This window comes from Chlamydotis macqueenii, chromosome 20 (genome assembly GCF_036417535.1).
Source record: "Chlamydotis macqueenii isolate bChlMac1 chromosome 20, bChlMac1.mat, whole genome shotgun sequence".
NCBI classification, from domain to species: domain Eukaryota; kingdom Metazoa; phylum Chordata; class Aves; order Otidiformes; family Otididae; genus Chlamydotis; species Chlamydotis macqueenii.
The window spans coordinates 10,096,829-10,118,289 of record NC_141575.1 but is presented as its reverse complement, the minus strand read 5'-3'; the positions used below and the strand labels follow the sequence as shown (position 1 = coordinate 10,118,289).

The window sequence follows — 21,461 nt, the reverse complement described above, 5'->3', positions numbered from 1 at the left end:
ATGAGGAGAAACCAGCTTCATGTGTTTTCGTCTTTCTCGTGGCAGAACTGAATGGGGACAGACGTCTGTAGAAATGCAGCTCCTCCCGGCACTCTGCGGTCAGGCAGGTTTGGTGCTGATCTATTCCAGGACAAGACAGAGCCTCCAGGTGCATTTCTTGTCCGATTGTGTTAACTGTGAGGTGCTAGCCCCCTTGCTTGTGGCAGACTTTGCCTGAAGCCAGTGTCAAGCAGGGGAGAGCCATGTGATCAGCAAACCATTCCTTGTTCTCTAAGAAGAGCAGCTCAGCCCCTCTTGCTTGGAAGCCAACCCTGAGAAGGTTTGGTTGCAACTTTTTCAATTGAAGATATTCTCCTGAGAGACCAAAGTTTCCCCTGAAACCTCTGTCACTGTATTAGGGCCATAACTTTTCTTGGAATGGGTGCAATGGGAGTGCAAGATCCTGCTTCTCCTGGGATGGATGTGCCTGAGTCATCCTCAGTACAAAGAAACCTGGGGGAAGGAAGAGGAGGAACATGAAGAGAAAGGATGGCATTTCTGCCCTTCTGACTCAAGCTCTGAGCTTCTCTCCACATCAGTGGGTCAGACAAGAAGGTCTCCTTCTGCTTGGTACCCACAGCTGCACCCTGGGAAGGATCTTGGTGCATGGGTCTGTCCCCAAAACTGAAGGAGATGCAGGGTGGGATGGCAGCACATGCTGCTGCGGAGTCACCTCTGGATGGCAGCTGCCAGTGCCAGACGGTGGAAACGAGAGAAGTTGCTGGAGAAAGAGAGAGAAACATTTCCCCCCATGGCCTCAGACTCAAAACTTTTAACAGAGGACATGGGAAATGGCTTCTAAATCACTTGTCTCCTACTGCCCGCTTCAGCCCTGTTGTTCTGTGTGCCTGTCTGTCCAAAAGGAGACTGCCAGACAGCTCGTCTGCCTGATAGCCCTTTCTGCATTTTCTGATTCATTAGTTCTCCTAATATAACTGCTCCCTGCCTGCTCTCAGCAGGGCAATAAAGCCACGGAAGAGCTCTTTGTGAGCACCCTCCCTCACTTGACGTGCCTGCCTGCGAGCGTGCCAGGAGCCGTTTCAGGGGGCAGGGGAGATAAAAACAAACCAACTTGGGTATCTGGCCAGATGCAATTTGGATGTGTCAGTCAGGATCTGGGCTGAGCCATTCCCTCTTGCCATGTTGGAGTTAATGTCCCAGATTTGTGTTCGACCTCTGAGGAGATTGCTTAGTCCTGGATGCTTGAACCACGCGGCTGAATTGCCGCACTGTGAAGGCATCAGTGGGCATGAATGCGTGTTAAACGTCTACAGGAAAGTTTAAACTTGTGGGAGTTCAATTCCACTTGTGGCTATGGGCATTTGATAAGTACAGGGACACACTGTGAAGATGTCCTGGTGGAAATGAACTGTTTATTCCTGATTTGTGCCTTATGAAGGGAGGGGTTCACTGTCCCCATGCTCAGTCTCACCTTGATGATATTGATATGTCCCTGGTTCTGATGCCTCTGCTGACTACCGTACCAGATGAGAAGATGCGGAAAGGTCGAAATCTGTACCAGGAAAGGGGCTCTGAAAAACTAAACCAAATGCTTTCAGCGCAGACGGGTACACGTGCACTGAGGTGACCATCTCCGCCCTTGCGATGCTACAAGAGATTTTGCCACTCAGCTGTATTTTCCTGCCATAGAGGGGAGTTTAAAGATGCTGATATTCCTTGCCATGCTTTTATTTTTTTAATAATAAGAACATAGTTTACACTAGTTTCTCACTGAAGGCTTTTCTCCCGCTCACGTTCTCTCCTGGCTGCTCCGATCTATAATGCAGGTACTGGAATTCCCTGAGGAACCTGGTGGTGTCCTTGCTGAACTCCATGAAGTCCATCATCAGTTTGCTCTTCCTGCTGTTCCTGTTCATCGTGGTGTTTGCTTTGTTGGGGATGCAGCTCTTTGGAGGACAGTAAGTCCATCAGCCAGTGTCCTGTCAGGAGTCATCTGAACGGCATCACCTGCAACAGGGGCCACAGGGCTCATCGTATTCACATTTTGGGTGCAGATGTCGGTCTTTCCGGGCTCCTGAGATGTGATCTCTGGTTTATAGGAGAATAGTTCCTGTTCTGGTGTTTTTCCTGGAGCTGAATTCTTTCTGGTTGTTATAATTCAAAGTTCCTGTATCATTCTGTAATGCTCACGTTCACCAGGAGCTCTGAAATAGGACTGAAGGAAGCAGCACTTTTTGTACTGGGAGGGGAAAGGAAAATTCCCCTGACAGCCAGAGCAACAGGATTTTTTTTTTCACTTTGAATATTTTTCTACTGGAAAATATAATTTTGTTGAATCTGATTTTTTTTTTCACTAAGAAATGCCAGTTGTGATAAAAAGAAATACCACAATATCACCATTCAAACTCCAGTATAATTTTTGAAATGAAATAACTTTTTTTTTTAATCAACTACTATTTTGCCTTAAAAAAAAAAAATAAAATTACATTACCTACTTAGAGAGCAATTTCAACTAACTTCTCCACTTGAGAACAAAAACTTTTTGTAATGGCTTGTTCCACAAAAAGCATTTGAGACTTTGATTGTTCATTTTAATTGTGGATGAAAATGGATTTCAAAGCATCAGAATTTTCTCCAGGAATAAAATTGAGTTTCTGCTAATAGTTCTATTAAGCATCTTCTCAGAGATGTTATGTTCCCTGCTGCGGTTCCTGGGGTGTTATTGCCAGGTGGAACAAACATTGTTCTATGACTCAGGTTACAGGGTATTATGAGACTGGGGGAGAGTTGCTTGTCCCTTATTGCTCTTGTTTTTATTTCTGACTTCTCTCTAGATTCAATTTCCAAGATGAAACACCAACCACGAATTTCGATACCTTCCCTGCCGCCATCCTTACGGTATTCCAGGTAAAGCCATCCCTTGTCCCGAGTGAGCATTAGAAAATAAATTCCTGGGCGTCTCTTCCTGCTCATGAGGAGCAAAGAGACCCCCAAAAATCCATGGAATTTAGGAAAGAGGAATCCTGTCCTTCCTTCTCATGTATTTTTCCACACTGACCAATCAATGCATCGTTAAAAATTAACGCTATGGAATTAAAGGAGGACTAGAACACAAGATTTTTTTTGCTAGGAAAAAAATATTGATAAAATAGACATTTCTGTGCCAAGGCTAAAGGCAGTGCATGGCCCAGGCTGTTGTCTTCTGAGGCTCCTGCCCTGGGCTGCACGTGCCACGCTGCCGAAACTCTCTGTCTGCAATCCCAGACAGCCAGCGTGCGGTTGACCTGTTTCACTTTCTTCTGTGGTTGCCTTAATTTAATGAGGAGAGAGGCCTGAGCTAGCTCCAGGCGGTAGGGAAATAGTGTAGCGTTTTGCACAGTAATAGCTGCAGATAAGATAATGCTGGGTAAGGATGGCAGTCAACGGGGGAGCATGGAAACAGGCATCAGCCTTGGGCAAGTTCGTGTGATGGCAGGAAGAAGTCACAGTTCTGGCAGTGCTCGTGTTTAAAAGTCTAATTTTGCAACTGTTCTCTGCGTGGCTTTTTTTAAACCAGTTATTTCAGGTGTTTCAGTGGAGAGCTGGGGATGCTGCACCCTGCTCCGTGTGCAGGTAGCGCTCACAGGTCAGTGGAAGATCACCCAGCATCTATAGCGTTGTCCCGCACAAACCATTAATGTGGGCTCAAGCTGAGATCGATCCTGGATCCCACTGGATCTCAGCAAGGCTTGGATTATGTATTTCAGTGTCCTATCCTAAACAGGATAAAAAAAAAAAGGAAGTTGATGACAACTTTTGGATTAAAACAGAAAAAGACTCTAAAAAAATTTATCCTGTGACCTCTGCGTAAGCAGCTTCACATGGATATTGCTGCTGTCCAGATGTGAAGCAGGTTTGGTAGTATTTACCTCGCAGGATATTGCAAATCATGGTAGATTAATATTTTCATAGAATTTCAGTACTCATCAAAGAAAAAGCTTACAGAAACGTAAAGGTATTGCCACGGAGCCGGAACTGAACCCAAGTCAGGCTCCACATAAAAGCATCTGGAAATTCGGATGTTATTTTGCTTTGGGACTAGAGCTGTCTCTTGAGAATAGTTAGCTGAAAAATTTCCTTTCTATACCTGAGATAAATACTCCTGTAACGTAGTGGCTGTGGGACAAAGGAAACGGCTGTTGGTTTTGTGCCATTTGCCTAGAACATCAGAGCTGCGAATTAAAACCAGCAAAACCCGTCAGCACGGACTTAACTCAGTGCAGCATCAAAGAGGCATTTTGACAATCTCTGCTCCCAGCCTGTACCCCCTCCTCCCCTGAATGGCAAATACCATGTCAACGTTTCTTCAATATGGGTTTTGGATTCTCTTTTAACCTCATCTTCGATGAATTCAGGCAAGCCAGCAGGCTTTTTGGTTGCTGCTTTAGTGAGCAGAGTAGCATTACTCAGTGAATGCATTCAGTGTGTTGAAGAAATAAATCCAGATGCACCCTGGCTGTCCCCAACCCCTTCGGAGGTTCTTGGTTTAAGAAGCAGTCCTAAACAAAGCCTTCTGCAGCCTGCCTTAGCTCCTTTTATTTCAGCAGACCTGGCTGGGGCAGGGTCCTCTGTCGTGCGTATTTTGTCCACCTGGCAGCCGGCTGAGCTCAGCGTTGGGTGTGACTGAGCCTCACTGTCCCTAAATTCCCTTTGAAGAGCATCACGTGTTTTTCTCCAGCTCCTGGCTCCAAGGAAGTTTTTGTGAGCTAAATGCCAAGCTATATATATACAAATACAAACACAAAGTCTGTGTGTGTGTATGTATTCATATATATCTGTACACACATGAGAAATAACAAGCTGCTTCTTCCAGTTCCAGCAGCCATTGAGCTGGTAGCGTCTACAGCATCCGTAAGTGCAGGGATGCTATAAAGCAGAAAGATCTGTGTTAGCTATACCTGCTCTGCTCCCTGCGAGCCGCTACGTAAATAATTACATGCTGAGGGCTGCTAAGGAGCAGAGCACAGGTGACCGCTGGAGGTGATGAGTCGTGGTGGCAGGATGGGACCGACCCTCAGCTCTGCTGGCGAGTGCCCTGCCAGGGCTTGGGGAGCAGAGCTGGCTTCACTTTGATGTCCAAGCTCCACGGCTGCCCTCGCTGACCTGCCTGCGAGATTTGACACTGAGCTGAAGTGATTTTGCATTTACTCAGGCCCTTCTTCAGGAAAGCATCTCTCTTTCAGGACAGCCCTCTGAAATGGCATGGTACTGATCCTCCGCAGCTGAGGGTCTCCCACTGTTAATTTGCTCATTAGTCTGCTAAGATTTCACAACAGCTCTTGAAAGCGGTTTTTATTCCATCACCTGATGGCTCCTCAGCCAAGCCTAAGTATCAAATGCAACGCTGTTCTTTTCTCTCCTGTAGCAAGAAGTTCTTATGGTATCCATAAACCAAGACTTTATAGAGTGGAAAGACTTAACTTACTGCATGTGCTCTGCTCCTTGAGGGCTGCTACCTAGTTGTTTAAGCAATTCCTTCAGCTGATGGGTGACAGCGCAAACAGTGGGAAGGACACCAGGTCAAAGTGTCCGTCCTCCTGCCAGGATCTTGGAGAACATCCTCAGCCCTGCCGAGGCAGGCTGGTTAGTGTTGACCATGTATGTCTCTGCAAAAGTTCTAGAAACAAATTGTTTTTTCCTTTAAGTTTATGTTCCACTTCCAAAATAATCCAGCTGGATTTTCAAACCCAGACCCCAACCTTGTTTATATGCAGCCTGTAATTTGTGATACCTGCAACTCCTGCTCTTCTGCAGGGCATAGAAGTATCCCCACCGGTTTCCCTCTCCATGATTGTTTGAGTGAACAGAAATCCCTTTCTGGTTATTCCCAGAAAGCATGAACAAGTTGTGAATTCACGGAAATTATGTGGATGTGAGTTTGTGAGCAGTGTTTTGCATAATTCAGTGCCAGAGTTGAAAGCCCAATGCCCTGGTTCATGTTCTCTGGTGTAAATCTGGAGTAACTCCAATGGTGTGGGTTAGGCTTGGGCTCTGAATTCTGGTCTCTGAACTATTTCAGAGCAGATTCTGCATTTAGGAAACGAGTTTGTGTATGCACTGTATGTCCTTGTGTCTATACTTACTTGCTTGTAGCTTATTGCTCTCATCAGCACCAGCCCTGCAGCAAGAAGTTTTCCATCAGCAGCTGATGACTAGTCTGGAATTTGCAATCATTTCGAGCATACTGTATGCACATGGGACTTGATTACTACCATACACATCATGCTTTGGGCTTTTTCTGATGGTTTTTTTTTTTTCTGTTACTGAACACAAAGACAACTTCCCGTTTAGAATTTGAGCTCCGTATCCCAGCGGGCATATTTTAATGTACTAGAAGTAACTGTCATTCGACTCTGCCGTGGCAGGCAGATGAAGTGCTGATGTGTCCAAAATGTTGCTGTGCTACAGCCCTTGGTGAAGAACGGGGACGGCAGGCGATTCAGACTGGTGCAAAATTAGTATCAGCATGACGGGGCTCATTTGAGTCTTAGGTGTTCTCACTTATTACAGTTAGTTTTTCTGTTAGTCCTGTGTTTGCTAATCAGCCTCAGGTCAGTCCCCAGAGCCAGCAGCCAAGGACAGCTCTGCAGAGCTAGGCTGCGTTCAAGCTGCCCTCATCTGTCCTCACTTCTATGCATCTGGTTGTTGCTTCTACTTGGGTTGTGTGGGTTTTTGTAGGCTTTTTTTGTTTGGTTGGTTGGGTTTTTTTTTTGGTTTGTGGCTATCTGGGTGGCTGAGAGTACTGTGGCCTTGGCAAGAGGGAACCCGTTGTGGTGCAGCCCCCTGGCAAACCTTGCAGTGGTTGTGCTGCCCAGTTATTCCTGGCATCTGGACTAACATCCACGCGTGCACCAGCTGCAGCAAAAAGTAGTGGGAGGGGGTTGCACGAGTTTCTCCTCCTGTGACGTGGTCGCTCAGTGTATATAGTGTATTTGGTCTGGGTGGGAGCTGAGCAAACCTCACCAGTGGTCCTCACTCCTCAGCCCATAGCAGAAGAGACAGCTGCATCCAGCCCAGGGTGAGACCATCTAGGGTTGGGGGGTGATGTCCAGCACTGCAGTCTGCCACGCTGTTGTGCTCCTGCGTTTTCCCCAAGGAGAGCAGGCCTGGGTTGCATCAAGCTAGCTAGCTCACCCAGACCTTTCTCTTTCCTTTGAGTCACTCTTCCCTCTTCTCTCTCAAATTTTGCTGTGCAGATCCTGACGGGCGAAGACTGGAACGCGGTGATGTACCATGGGATAGAGTCGCAGGGCGGCGTCCGCTCAGGGATGTTCTCCTCCATTTATTTCATCGTCCTGACCTTGTTCGGTAACTGTATCCTTGCGCGTTGCCTCGTGTTAGCAGCACAGTGTGCTACACACCCTTCCTGGGGTGCCAGAAAAAGAGTTGCATTTAAATTCTCATGCCCCCACTTACGCTTTTTAAAACCAGATCATTGCGATAACTTTGCTCCTCACAGCACCGAGGGTCAGAGGGAAGGTATCCATGTTGGTGTCACTTTTCTGGTGGAAATGTGTGGGCGTGGTCTTCATTAATTTTCACGTTTCAGATTGAGAATGTCCTGTTACGAGTTAAATCATGTTGTGAGAAAAATGATTGAAGTCAAGTCAGAGCAGAATATCTGTACTTTGAAGATCTTTACAGGGAGTTTGCACTATGTCAGAGGAAGAAAGGGTTGAAACTGGTTTTAGTACCTAGATCAGGGTCCAGTCTCTTGGTGCCTTTGTCTACTTGAGAGCTTAACCAGCTATGCTATTCCAAATGTTTGGAATTGTCTTGTCTCTATGTAATGCATAAAACTTAAGCCTAGGTGTTGGGTTTCGGGCTCCGGGAGTATTCAATCATGTTCCAAGACCTGACACATGAAGTCTCTGAGGATGTTTTGTGCTGTTTTGTCATGAAAGTATCTTGAGGAAAATAGGAAACTGGAAGCTTGTGTCCTCCCAAAATGTCCCAGGGTGTCTGCTGGGGACGCAGTGGCACTCTGACATGCATTGTGTCCCCAGAGAGGTCTGAGGAGGCAAGAATATAGCAGTCGTATCAAGCCAAAATTTGGAAAGGGAAGGCTGTATTTTGTACAGAAATAGGCAAAGTGATTCTCAGATCTAATAGCTGGGCATGATTAGGAGAGCCAGCACAGCATAATGGTTGTGATGGCTCTGTCCCTGCGTCATGACAGAGGCTGCCGATGGGCTGGCGTTGCATGGCATTGCTCACATTAACCAGGTACAAAATTGTTGGTGCAAGATCTTCGCTGGCTGCAGCGACAAGCTGTGGTGTCAACAAGAGCATCCTTAAAAATGGAAACTGAAAACTTGCTGCATACGTGAGGCAGCCCGGCTGGTTTGTTTGTTCTGTAAAACAGGGATAATAACTCTAAGTATTGCCTCTGCTTGAGAGCTCTCTGGAGGGCTTCCCAGCAGTGCAAACCTTCGTGCTCCTTACATTCCCAGTGTCTTTTCCCAGGAGTCCTGCTTGGGCTGGCAGCATCGCTGGGTACCTGTGAGAAAGGGAGGGGTACGTGGCAGGCGGTTCTTGTTTAAAGATGTAGAGTTGGTATACATGTAAACCCTTTCAGCTGGGAGTTGGGATGAGAAGAGGTGGGATGTCAGTGCCCATGGGCTGCATGGCAGGGCCCTCCCCCTTTGCTTTGTCTGAAAATTAGCATGAGGAACAGCGGAGCAGGCAGCCCGTGAGCTGTGCTGGTCACACGAGCATGTCTGGGTGGGATTTATCCCGTTAACATACATGTGCTGTCAGAGCCAGAGCAGCCCTGATGCCCAGGCTGGCTCGGCCGCCGTGCTCCGACATCTGCCTCGTGGCAGGCAGCGTGTCCCCATCCAGAAACATGAGGCTTTGGAAAACTGGGTCAATGGAGAGCTGGGAGGGAGGGAGATCTCAAAATCCTCAGGGCTCGGCATTTGAAAATGATATTAAGCTATAATCAGGCTTGATGGCAGGGCTGAAAGAGAGACTTTTAACCTTAGAGCAGCTAAAATCTAGCATTTTTGGGGAACAGGATACCTTTAATTTAAAGAGGGGGCTTCTCCCTTGTCCTTAAGTTTTCATTGAAAGGGAAAGAGCAGGGAATAAGGACCAGGTTCACCTACTGCCATGACTTTGGTGTTTGCCTCTGCTTGCCCTGGCAGAGAGGAGAGTCAAAACCTTCCCCACACTTTCCCCAGACACCGTCCTGGCAGAGACCAGCTGTGTCCCTTTCCCTTCTGCTGTCCCGCTGCTGAGGATAGCCGGGAGGTGGCTGCTTCCCCGGGACCATCTCCCGTGCCTCTCTGTCCCCTTTGCCTGCGGTCGCGTGCTGGTGGCACAGCTTGGGCGTAGCCAGAGCACTCCGGGGTCACCGTCTGTGCGTTTAGGGAAGTAAAATCAACGTCAGCGATGCTGCGGTGCCCTGGCAATGTTGAGGATGGGAGTGTAAGGGTGAGGAACGTGTCTGAGCCTCGAGTTCACCTTCCCAAGGGAGCCCCACAGCCCAACAGCTGCCAAGAGGACACCCTATAGAGAGCAGCCCAACTTGTTGATTAGCTTAATTATAGATTAGATTAATACAGACTGTCTTTTCTGCTCTAACTTGGGATTTGAACACTACAGTCGCACTCCCTTTCACAAAGATCTCCCTCCTCTTCTGTGCAGGACTCCCTCCAAAATCTTTTAAAATGTGCTTTTTTTTATGTAGCGGATTTTTTTTTTTTCATTTGTAAAGTGTGGATTTGGCACCAGCTCTCTCCACACAGATATTCACTGTGGCTGAATTTCTTACGAGGGTGTTTTTGTTTTTATTTTCTTGTATCACTACCATTGAAATCGGTCTTAGCCCCCTCCGGAGGCAGGGCAGCCACCAAGTGAAAGGCACTTTGGTTCCTCTGCTGGGACTGGGTTTATTTTCAGGTTTTGAACATTGGCATTTGGTGAGTCCATTTTTAAGAATTTATGCAAATTGGACCAAGTCTTGTTAGAGAGCCAGCACTGGCGATTTTGGGTCAGCTTGTAAAACCTGCTCTTCTTAAACATGAGCATTGCAATTCTTCTGTTTCACAAAGAATGGCGGTTGGGTGCCAGCTTCCCCTGCTTCTTGGTGCAGCTCATCTCTTTCTTTGAATCCATTTACATTTTCAAGGGACTATTACAAGGAAAAGATCCAGAAACTTTTTTTTTTTCCTAAGTCAGAAGTCTCTCATGTTACATTCCCAGTACCAGAGAGTCTGCGTGGAGCCAGACCTCCACATCTGAAATGATTTAATGAACATACTATGATTAGAGTAACAGCAGGATTTGGCCCATTTTCTAGGAAATTACACCAAGCCTATATTCATTGTTATCTGGTTAATTGATGAATTGATGCATCTGTTGGGGGATGGGGGGGAACATTAAAACCTGCAGTGAGCCTGAAGTGAAAAGCAGTGAATGCTTGGAGTGTTCTGCCCTTCCCCGTGCCCTTAGCTGCCGTGCCGGAGAGCCGTTCGCAGCGCTGGCCGTGACTCAGCGAGGTCCGTGGGTCTGCCCAGGTCACAGAGCCTGGATCAGACCGGAGTTTGGGTAATGTCTGAGAATCCCCCAGCTCTGCCGAAAGGGCTGAAGGACCTTTTTGGGGGCAGAAACACCAAAGTCTGCTGGATTATGTCTGCTTGGAGATGGATCAAAACAGTCTGATCTGCTAAAAAAAAAAATAATTATATTTCCAGTGGTTGATTATGTTACAAGAGACATTTTCAGCATGTCTGTGTAGGAGGCAGGGGTAGGAAGACACTTTTATTACAGAGACATTTATACCCACAGCAGGAGGCTTGAAAGCATTTCCAACGCATTGGGAGCACCCCAGAGGAAGAAACCCAACCAGCTGGTGCCAGTCGGCACCCCGCCTCCCTGCCTGCACCCCCAGCCCATCAGTTAAAAGGAGATGGAGAAATTTGTACTTTTTTTCAGATTAAAAGTTGATTGAGCTCTGACTTCAAGGTCAGAGGAGGTGATCATTTCAGTGCCATCTTTCCCTTTTTCTTGTTTTTGGACTCAGTGGGATTGAGGTGCTCCCGCCCTGCGCTCCCTGCTGTTGTGCTAGAGCAGAGGAAGGAGAAATTGATGGGTGTCGTGTTTCAAACCTCTGTCTGTCCTAGAGGAACCGTCTTCATGTGATAAAACCCTCCATCCCGTGTTACATGACACGGAGAAAGCCCAGTGGGTGCGCTGGCCTTTGCCTGGAGAAACTCCAGTGTTCGGCGTCCCATCCCCTGCAGGCTTTGGTAGTCTGGATGCAGATGCATCCTAAGGGATTAAATACAGCTCCTGCTTTCCGCTGCCATGAGCAGAGGCTCCAGTTTTGACAGGCATCCAGACTCTGGGGACACTCATCTCAATGGGAATTAGAGACGTGAATGTCTACATCTGAATGATGTTTGGTGAAGGCTCTTGAGAGGTAAAGCAAAGAGGCCTTGAGCTGGGGGTTTGGGCCACCTTTGGTCCCCAGCTGCCCTGGGAAATCTCCTGTAGCTGTGCCAATGTGGAGGGATGGCTTCACAGCCAGTGTGCTGCCCAGAGGCTGCTGGGGCACGAGGGTTTCTGGTCATGCTCCTCTTCGGCAGAGACAACTGTGGCTGATGAGTCAGCCTTGCACTGTACCTCGCTCCTCTTTTACAGAGAAACCTCAGGCCTCCTCCAGGCATCCTTCTGAGAAATGGAAAGCAGTCAGAGGGGCACCGAGGTCAAGGTTTCCCACAGTCTTGCTGCAGGTTTGCCAGCACCCTGGGAAGCTCACGCCTCGCCTGTCCTTCCCCTGCTCGAGTGACTACATCCAGCACGTCACCCTTGGCCCTCTGTCCTGCCTTCGCCACGGCATTGCTTTGGGTGTTGCTTCCAACTCCTGGACAAAGACAGGGGACACATCCAGTTATTTTCTGTTGGGTTAATTAGCTGCCTGAAACTCCTGTGGTCGTGTCACTTGGCTTACAGGGACCTGCGTCTGGTCCCAGGCTCGTGTTTGGCTCTGGTGAGGACAGTGCAGTACAAACACGGCAGCAGCGCTCACTATTAAAGCCGTTGTGAACCTCCAGAGGGTAAAGACTCTTGAGATCAACTTTGTTGTCATGTACATTCATATTGAGAGGAGCAATCACAGCTTTACACAGCTATGGAGCGAGTGACTCTCCCATCACCAGGTAATGTGCAAGAGCAAAATGCGTTTTCTTCTTGGAGAGTACTTTAGGCTTGGCTTTGCTTTGCTTATTCTCCTTTTGTATGCAAAGGTATCTGATTTACAATTGTTTTGGGGCTGTTTTGCAGACGCATAACTGGAATTACAGCAATAAAATACACGAAGGGACAAGTAATAGCCGAAATCATTAAGTGGAAAAATGAAAATAAAATACGAATAAATAATTATAGGGAATTATTATGTCCTAGTGATATAATGCAGAGAGACCCAGGCTAGCGTGGGCACCGGTGATTGCTTAGCCAGGCTGTGTGCAATTTGGCCTGGACTAACAGCCCGTTTCCCAGCAGAACTCATTAGCTCGGGCTGGGTGTCCAGCTAACAGGCTGTTCTGTAGCTGCGCTCTGCGTGATGCTGCAGCATTCAAGATAGAGGATGTCTGTGGTGGTCTAATTGTCATATCAGCTTCAGCGTGATAAGTCATGATAGTTTTCTCTCACCAACATGTATTGCAGCAATGACTTAAGCTTAACTTTTTCATGGTACCTAAGTACGGGCAGGAGTGTAGGCGCAGTGGTGCAAGGGATCAATCCATGATGATTGCAAGTGGGGAAAGAAGCGTGGCGACGGCAGAAGGGGAACCATTCACTGTATTTGCTGCTTGAAGATTTGTTTTCCTTAGCTGCTCCCCAAAAGATACGCTCCTGAATGTCTTCTTGGCTATCGCTGTTGACAACCTGGCCAACGCCCAAGAGCTGACCAAGGTATGTATGAGAATCTTGTTTCTTCAAACTTTTAGAGCACGTATCGCCAGCCCTTCCAGACACCCTGAGATTCCCTCCGGAGCCTGTCCACGCGGTAATTCGCTGTTTACTGGTTTACATTGCACAGACCCCCGTTAAGTACCTGGAGGTTTATTCTCCTTCAGGTTTCTTTCATTTCAGTCTTGTTTCTGTGAACTGTTTGAAGTTCCTTACTTTCCTTTCATCACAGAGTGGGCAGCGGGCATCGCTCCTCTTGCTGCACGGAGGTGCCTGGGCACTCGTAGCATTCGCTATTTCCAAGAGCAGAGGCGAAGCAATTAACGGGTTTTGGCTGACTTGAAACTTCAGCATGGGGAAGCACAGGTGTTGTATTGCTGCTTTTGCTGCCTCACGCTGGTGTTTCATACCTTGCTGAGTTTTGGGATGAATCAAAGAACTAACATTCCCCAATCGACTCCCTGGAAAACAACTTGAAGAGGCTTTTGTGAATATTCAGTGGACATGTTCTGATCTTCCTGCCTCTCACCAGGTGCAAGAGAAATATGAGGCACCAGCCCAAGCACAGGCAGAAAGCCAGGTCCTGGCAAGGGGTGGAAATGACACCAGTGTAGCTTTGCTGCATGCGCAGATTTATACTGGAGCGTTCCCTCTGGAGAAAAACTGACAGTATTGCGCAGGAAGGATCCCAAGCGGTGCAGATAGTATTTGCATTATTACATAGTTTTGATTTCTCATTTTAGTGTGTTCAGTTATGTTTAGGAGGCAGCATTAGATTTTGTTGGCACGTTTCTAGCTTGTTCTCGCTGAGCGGATGAAATCGTGCTCACCCCATCGCTGTGCTGCTGCCATCGCCATAAGTCAAAGTGACCAAGAGAAGCACCGTGTCCACCTTAGCTGTTATATTTTACAAGTTCTAGCTTATATACTTTTCATAGGGTAAGAGGATCACTAGCCATATGCTTATGCAGCAGCTGGCAAGGCTGTTTTCTCATTCAGAGCTGTAGGAAGGTGCAGTAGCTCATGGATACATGACGCAAGGCCAGAGTTCAGGAACACAGGGAATTTGAGGAGTTTCCTACCCTGCTCCAGCTGCTAAAGACCAAAGCAGCCAGCCGTTCCCAGTTAAAATCCATGTCTCTGCCGTGACTGAGCTTGTCTTTACCAGCTCTTCTTTTCTGCTATGGAGCGGAGTTTCAGCTTCCAGCTTTGACTGGGTCCTTGTTTCCCGACAGCTGGTATCCCGCGCAGGCCGTGGCTCTCGGGTGTAAAATAAATGTTCCTGTGTCCCTGAGACCACGTTTTGCATCCACGCTGCTCAGGGCTGTGTTTAATGGCTTTCTGAAGCCCACAGCGATCTCCAGCCCCAGACGGTCCAGGAGATTTAGAAGCATCCCTTGCACGCCCCAAGAGGATCAGGCCCAGCACAACTCTTGGATAACGAAGCTCATCCTACTTCTTTCCTAATCCTTTTACTGCTTTCTTGTGAATATTTCAGCAGCTGCCTGGGCCGGTTGGAAACTCGAATTTGTTGATGTTTGTAAAGTATAATTAAATATTGATGCATTCAGCAGCATTACCAAATCATAAAGCTTCTTGAGAAAATCTTTTTTTTTTTTGTTTAATTTTATTTATGACCCCCCCAAAATCACTAGGGCTTTCCAAAGAAGAGGGAAAAAGATAAAAGTAATTCAATTGCGTAGCATACCTGGAGAATGAGGGATTTATTGCTGAGTAAATACGATCATGCAAAACCAAAAATGGCCTGGAGACATAATTAAGTTCCTCAGGAGTCAGCTGATCTCAGGAGACTTTCTTGACATTTATGCTGTAAAACTAATTGAGATCGGTGCTGCGTGTAATGTGGGAAAACCATACACGGTCAGTAACTGCTTCTTTTTTGGAAAAACAGAGCTTTCCAGCTAACCTTCACGACTGAAACATTTCATCCACTTCTGGGTGCTCATCTGGATTTCTTTTATCATGGCATTTGGACATTTCTCGATAGCCTTTGCTGGGCCTTGTGACCCATAACAGAAGTTATCAGAATTGTAACTATATTTAACTTAAGCTTAATCATCCACTATTTGTAACGAAACTCACCAGTGCTTCCGAATGACTCATTTTTTTGGTGGGGGAAAAAAAAAAAATCACCTTCTTTGCTTTAAATACATAAAGAATCTGTTCTCCAGCCTCCGCATCTCCCTCCCCAGGTCTCTCTCCTCCTCTTCCTGCGCTGGCTTTTCCTTATGCCTGACTCTGCCAACTTAATTTCTAGTGATTTCTCAGAACTGTCCTGAATCTCTTCAGGTTGCCTATTCTCTAGTTTTCTCCATATATTGCCAGCTTTTTCTTCATATTGACTTACTCAGAGTAGAATCTAAAATTGCCCATAAAATTTGCTTTTAAAGTCTTCTCTCCGCTGACCATCTCATAATGTCTCCAGTGACACACAGCAGTTTGTTCTTCATCCCCATTAAACTGACATGTAAAGCCATCACAAGGGACCCTTTATTTTCCTGAATATCCTAAAGCACAAAGTGTTTTCTCTGGTCTCTGTGCATTGTCAGCGAGCCCTGAGAAAGCGATATAAAATCATGCAACGTGGGATAGGAGGGATGTGTGAATTTTATATAAAAATATATAAAAATTTGAGAAAATTTGATCACGCACCATCGTGCCCCTGCGCGCTTTGAGCAGAACAAGATGAGTCTGTGCCCCAGTGAGACCTCGCAGTGTAAGAATCAGGCAAAAAAATTAATTACTTTTTGTAAAGATCTGCAATCTCTGGGTGGAAGGAGCTGCAGAAATATTATTAAGCAGTCATCTGCTAAAGAGTGTGCTTGTTCTGAGTCTGTCATTTATAATGACAATGGATATTTTCTGCTGTTACTTCAAGATATTGAATCCAGCAGAATTACTGATGTACCGGGGAGAATGGAGTAGAAGCTAAATTTTGAAGAGATGGTAAAAACTGCACCTGGTGCTTTTGGTGCAGAGAAAGAAAAATCAAGAGCCTTTGAACGTATGTGATTTTAATGCTGCTAGAGAGTCATCAAGAGAAGACACGACTTGAACGTATCTGTAGAATGAAAGGAAAACCTTGAAATCCCTTTTATTGGGGTCCTTACTTCTCCAAAGATTAATATTCTGCAGATACGTTTGATTTACAACAAGATTCCAAACTGTTGATAAATGTACTGGAAGTTGGCAGTTGGGAAATGTTGACTGTGTATAATTGTTAAGCAGGGCTTTTTTTTTCATGACCTTACATTCTTCATTCACTACAGTAAGAATTTGCTTGTTATAGGCTTGTTATTTGGAAAGGAAAAAAAAAATGAAACTTTAATGGTAGTAAATTTTTTTTGATTAATTTTTCATCATTTCTTTTTCCTTCCGAAGGAGAAAAGCGAAACAGTTTCAAAATAAGTTGGGTTTAAGCAAATAACGCCAAAGTCAGAGCAAGAAATTGTTTATGCATATGGTATTCAGGATGGATAAATCTATGTGATTTCCCAGTTCAAAGCTAGATGTCTTACTGTCTGGCCTCGTTGCTTTAAGCATAACTCGTTCACAGTATTACCGTTGAAGAGCAGAGGTAGACCCGTGGCATTTCATAAAGTCTGACAGAAGAGCCTGTGACTGCTCTCGCCTTGACCTGTAGTTATTCCCTGAATGTGTGTGATGCTGACACTGCCATCAGAGGGTCTGTGTTTATCCTGCCATGATTTTACCATCTAATATGACTGACTAGAAAGTTGAAAGGAGATTTAACCTAGATGACCACTGAAGATGAACCAGGCCGTTTCTTTGGGTTTTGCCCTGCTTTTTTGAGCAGTGTTTCTCTTATCATTGCACCAGGTAGAAGGAAATAAATCACAGTTATGCTCTGTGGGAGCTTGCAATGCCAATAGAGGTTAAAAATCCACGTGATCTGGGGAGTATGCAGAAAGCGTGAACATAGCCATCTTTCTGATCTGTGCTTGAGTCTGCAGACGACGCTTTAATATGGCTCCTCCTTACTGTTTTTGTCCTGTGTGATTAAACTGAAATAAGTGGAAATATCTGGGGTAGAACTGGTGTGAACAAGACCAGTGAAATCTGTTTATGGGACTTACAGTTTCAGAAAAGTCACACTGGCAAGAAGTCATGAAGGATTTAGGAATCTATCTCATGCATTTCAGCAGGACATAGGTTGTAGAGTGTTTTTCCACACACAGGTCTGAGATAAGTGGGGCTCACTTTACCCCAGAAGTGTCACAGTCGTGGTCAGGTGATAAGAGGAGACCCAAGAGAGGTAAGAAAGTTCTGTGAGGGACATGTAATCTTGGTAAAAATGCAGTGGCCACTTGACCAAACCTTGTGTTTCTTATCTTGACCAGCTGTTGCTGGCACCAAGACCCTGCCCAGGGGTTCTTGCAAGAAGTTATGAAATTCTGCCTTATGTTAATGAGTTTCCGCTGTTCTCGCAGCGCAGCGGTGATAGTCACATATGACTTGTGACTTGGGGAGCTCTGGTTGTTGTTGCTACATGATGCGTGCTCTGATTTCTCTTGAATTTCTGTACCAGGATGAGGAGGAGATGGAGGAAGCCACCAACCAAAAGCTCGCCCTGCAGAAGGCCAAGGAAGTGGCAGAAGTCAGCCCCATGTCTGCAGCTAACATTTCCATAGCCGCGTAAGCATCCTTTTATTGTTTGGGAACTTTGTCGTTTGGTTTTCGTTTTTCAGTGTCAATATGTCTGTTCAAGTGGAGTATCCCACAGTGCTCTGTGAGCCCTTTTATACCATCGCTGTTACTGACAGGGCTTTGGGTTGACTGAATACTTCAGCGCTGATTGCTTAACCATGAATTTAATTAAGTATTTATTTTAGTTTGTTTTTCTTCGTAATGCCTCATCTTTTATCTTGCTATAAACAACTATTTTAGAAGGTTTGTTTTTTTTTTTTTTTAAGCTATCCTAGGATAGATTTCACCAGGTGAAGTGTTAATGTTTCATTTTGGTTCTTTAATTTCGAGAGGTATGTATGTACATGATGTGTTAACTGTTCTCTAATGATCTCTGCTTTAATAATTTAAGTGTAAAGGCATCCTCCTAAATATCAGACTGAAAAACATGCGCGAATGCTCATTCTTTGCTGTTTGAAAGAGTGCTGGGTTGAATAAAATTATGTGTGGCAGCAGTCACTGGTTTGTAGCTAGAAACCTCAATTTGCAATTTCAGATGCAGATTTGAAGTGAAAAAAAAAAAAATTATGCAGGCAGAACACTTGTCTGGATGTTGCTGAGGTCAGTGCTGAGTTCCACCTGAATGGGAGTATGGGCCTGTGTTTGAGACGTGCCTACCTTGCATGGATTTACTGAAGGGTACATTCTTCTTAAGGGTTCATTTAACTCTTCTGGAATTTCAGCATCAGGACTACCAGCATTAAAAAAATGTGATCTTGCATTTTACTGAGAGCTACTGATGTTTTCCAGACCTCCGAAGGCTGGAGAAGGTCAAGCATAGTGAAAGAAACTTCCTGTTCAATTTTATTCCAAAGTATTTCAAAGTATCTGAAATGCAGCAGGATCCCTCTTTGTTCCTTCAGTGGAAATCTCTTGACACCCTTGTTACTGGAGTTTAATTGACTTCACCAAAGACGAGAGGCCAAATGGAGCCAGTTCATTATGTGTGAAGGAAAAGAATACTATTAATTTGAGTATTTTATTCTTCTTACCATTTTATTTTGTTATTACTGCTTTAATCAGCTTCTATTTATGCCGTGTCTGTTTGTCGATTTTAAATATAATCCTTTTCTCACAATGATTTCCTGTCCAGTCTCGAAAAGAAGGCAAATGAGGATATTTGCTCTCATTCTTTGATGAGTTTCCTGCTACTGTTATTTTAGAATGCAAGATAATGATGCTTATTTTCTTCTTTTTTTTTTTTAGTCAAAAGCATAATGCATGTGAAGATTTCTTAGAAATAAGGAAAAAAAACACTTTAATGGAGCTAAGATTTGACACCACGTTGTTAGTTGTTTAAAATAACCTTCCTCAGCAATTTTTCACCAGGATTCCACCTGGTTTCTCAATATCAGAGGGACAGTTTTGTTACCACAATTGAAAGTGAGTGCAAAATTGTGAATTTCTGCTTATTTTGCCTGAAATTTTATCTGCCCAGATCCCTACCTGCCACATTTGTGCGGGCAGGTAATTAGGCTTATAAATGAGCACGTTTGAAAGGGCAGTTGTTTGCTTCTACGTCTAGTAATTACGGCAGCATCGTGCGTGCTGTGTGGGAGCCATCATCCCAAAAACCGTCACCCAGCTTCTTGTTATCTCTGCTTTAGTGCCAGCAAGGTGCTTACCAAGGTCACTCACAATGTTCACAGGGCTTCAGTTTGGAAAAAAAAAAATTAGTTAAGGTCAATAGGTTGATGACCAAATGGATAACTACACAAAGGAGAAGGCAAGGGAGAAGTTAAATGTTTTGCGAGAGAAACAGATGTATGGATGGGTTGCTGGACAGCTTTCAGTTTTGTAGCACCTGTACTTTAGATATCTCTATCCAGTACAGTAGTGCTGATGATGGGGACCCATGGGTGGCAGCCAGATGTACCCCATTACTTCATTTCTTGTGGTCCTGAAGATGGAGCAGATGCCACATTGATGGCGAGCCCTGTCAGATCAAGCCTCTGATGCAGTTCAGAGCTGGACATGCCGAGAATGAAAAAGTGACGGGCATGCTTGGAAATGGGATTTTTTTGCACATGGAAATGTCACTGCAAAAAAGCGAATGCCCGTAGAGCTTTTGAACTCTTGAACAGGTGGTGAGCAGGGGCTGGGAAAAACCGGGACTAAGTTACCAAAGGCCTGCTGCAAGGGTGGGTCAACCCTATCCGTTTATATTTTTATTTTCTCCTAAGGAATAAATATTGGGTTTGTAATTTGATTTTATTTTCATAATGTATGAAAATTAATTTCTATAACAATAGGTAGCCATAGCACAGATCAATGTTCTGAAAACATCAATATTTTCTCCACTTGCATCAGCCAAGACAGGTCTCTGGGGTGTTAGCAGAGGGCACCGTGACTTGCATTTCCTTAGTCACGATGTTCATGTTCCTTGCGTGCTTGTCCACCTCTCACAGAGGCAATAAAGTCGTTCTGGGGCTGAGTCTGGTGAAGAGTCATACTGGTTTTTCTGCTATTTCACCGGCAAGGTGCTGTGCTCGCTGTTTTGCTTCTTTCCCTTATCAGCCCTACATCAAGGACTGAGGGTGTGTCTTCCCCTGAGCCTCCTTCCACGCCACTGTGTAGTCTGTAGCATTGTATCCGCACCTCCACCTCGGGCGTTTTTTCTGTGTGGATGCAGCGTGCACTTGTGGCTCCTACGCTCCGGTGCCTGCAGTTGATCTCCACTGGTTCTTCTGCTCTCCTGCCATCCCAGCCTCTCTTCATCACTGAGCTCCAGGAAATGCTCCTCTTACTGCACCAGCTGCAAAGCGTAATTTCCTAAGGCTGAGAAACTGGTTACTTGTTTAGCCTGTCGGCCTGTTTGGAGGGTCCAAAGTGGTACCTTCACCCTTGCATGTACGATGGGCTGCTGCATGAGCCACAAATTTTGTGATTGATAGATGGTGAAGCACTACGGTGTCATGGGGATCTGTTTTCATAATAGACTCATTACTGAAGTGGCACAGATATCATCTGTCTTCCCACTGCCACAAAATGCTTTTTTACAATATCTTACCTGTATTCGATTTGTAGTTCCTATTTCATCGGTCTCCCAGGATTCCTATGGTTTGTCTTCTGCTCCATCAAACGGACTTAATGTGAAAAGATTTGTCTGCAGTTTGTTTCTTCACCTGGTGAACTCTATCCTGAATGGGCCTTTTTGTTTCGTGTTTTTTTTTCAGAATTAAAAGCTAGGATGGGATGTTGTTTTTGTTGTTCTTGCAATGTTTGATTTAGAATGGAATGTCTGTTTAACATGTGTTACTGTGTTTTAATTTGAGCCCATTGTTTCATTCTTATTTTTGTGATTTTTTTTTTTTTTTGTGTTTTCTGTTTAGCATTTTCCTTGCTTTGTTGTTTCTGGAGGTGAGTTTCTGGGTTTGCTCAGTTTGCCCAGCGCTGTCTTTAAGACCCTCTGTTTCGTCCGACATTTAAACCACTCAACCTCTTGAACTGAGCGACTTTACGGACCTGTGGGTCTTCAGAGCAAACCATTGGTGCAGCTTCCTAGGCGGTGAGGACAGAGGAAGGGGGGAAAAGGGGGAAATTACACAGGCAATGGATGTGCAAAGCACTTTGCAGTCCCACTGGAAAGATGCCAGTGGAAGGAGAGCCGTCAGGCTCATTCCTACGAGCGGCACGAAGAACCCAGCGCAAACGCAGTTTTATTTTCTGCGTTTGCCTGACCTGAAGCCTGAACTCCCTGCGTTTGGTTTCCTCCTCTGCCTTTTCTACTCCAGCCAGGGATGCACCAATGGCACGTACAAAAGGGGCTGCAC

The 21,461-nt window shown here is 45.5% G+C and overlaps 1 protein-coding gene across 1 annotated transcript in view; it reads left to right on the top strand.

The window, feature by feature from the left end:
* LOC104482992 (voltage-dependent N-type calcium channel subunit alpha-1B) overlaps positions 1-21,461 on the top strand; it is a 286,868-nt gene that overhangs the window by 176,791 nt on the left and 88,616 nt on the right. Inside the window, exons 15-19 of the mRNA XM_086763488.1 lie at positions 1,827-1,958; positions 2,835-2,907; positions 7,236-7,353; positions 12,896-12,963; positions 17,531-17,637. Coding sequence (XP_086619614.1) covers positions 1,827-1,958; positions 2,835-2,907; positions 7,236-7,353; positions 12,896-12,963; positions 17,531-17,637 — 498 coding nt within the window. The remainder of the gene's footprint in view (positions 1-1,826; positions 1,959-2,834; positions 2,908-7,235; positions 7,354-12,895; positions 12,964-17,530; positions 17,638-21,461) is intronic.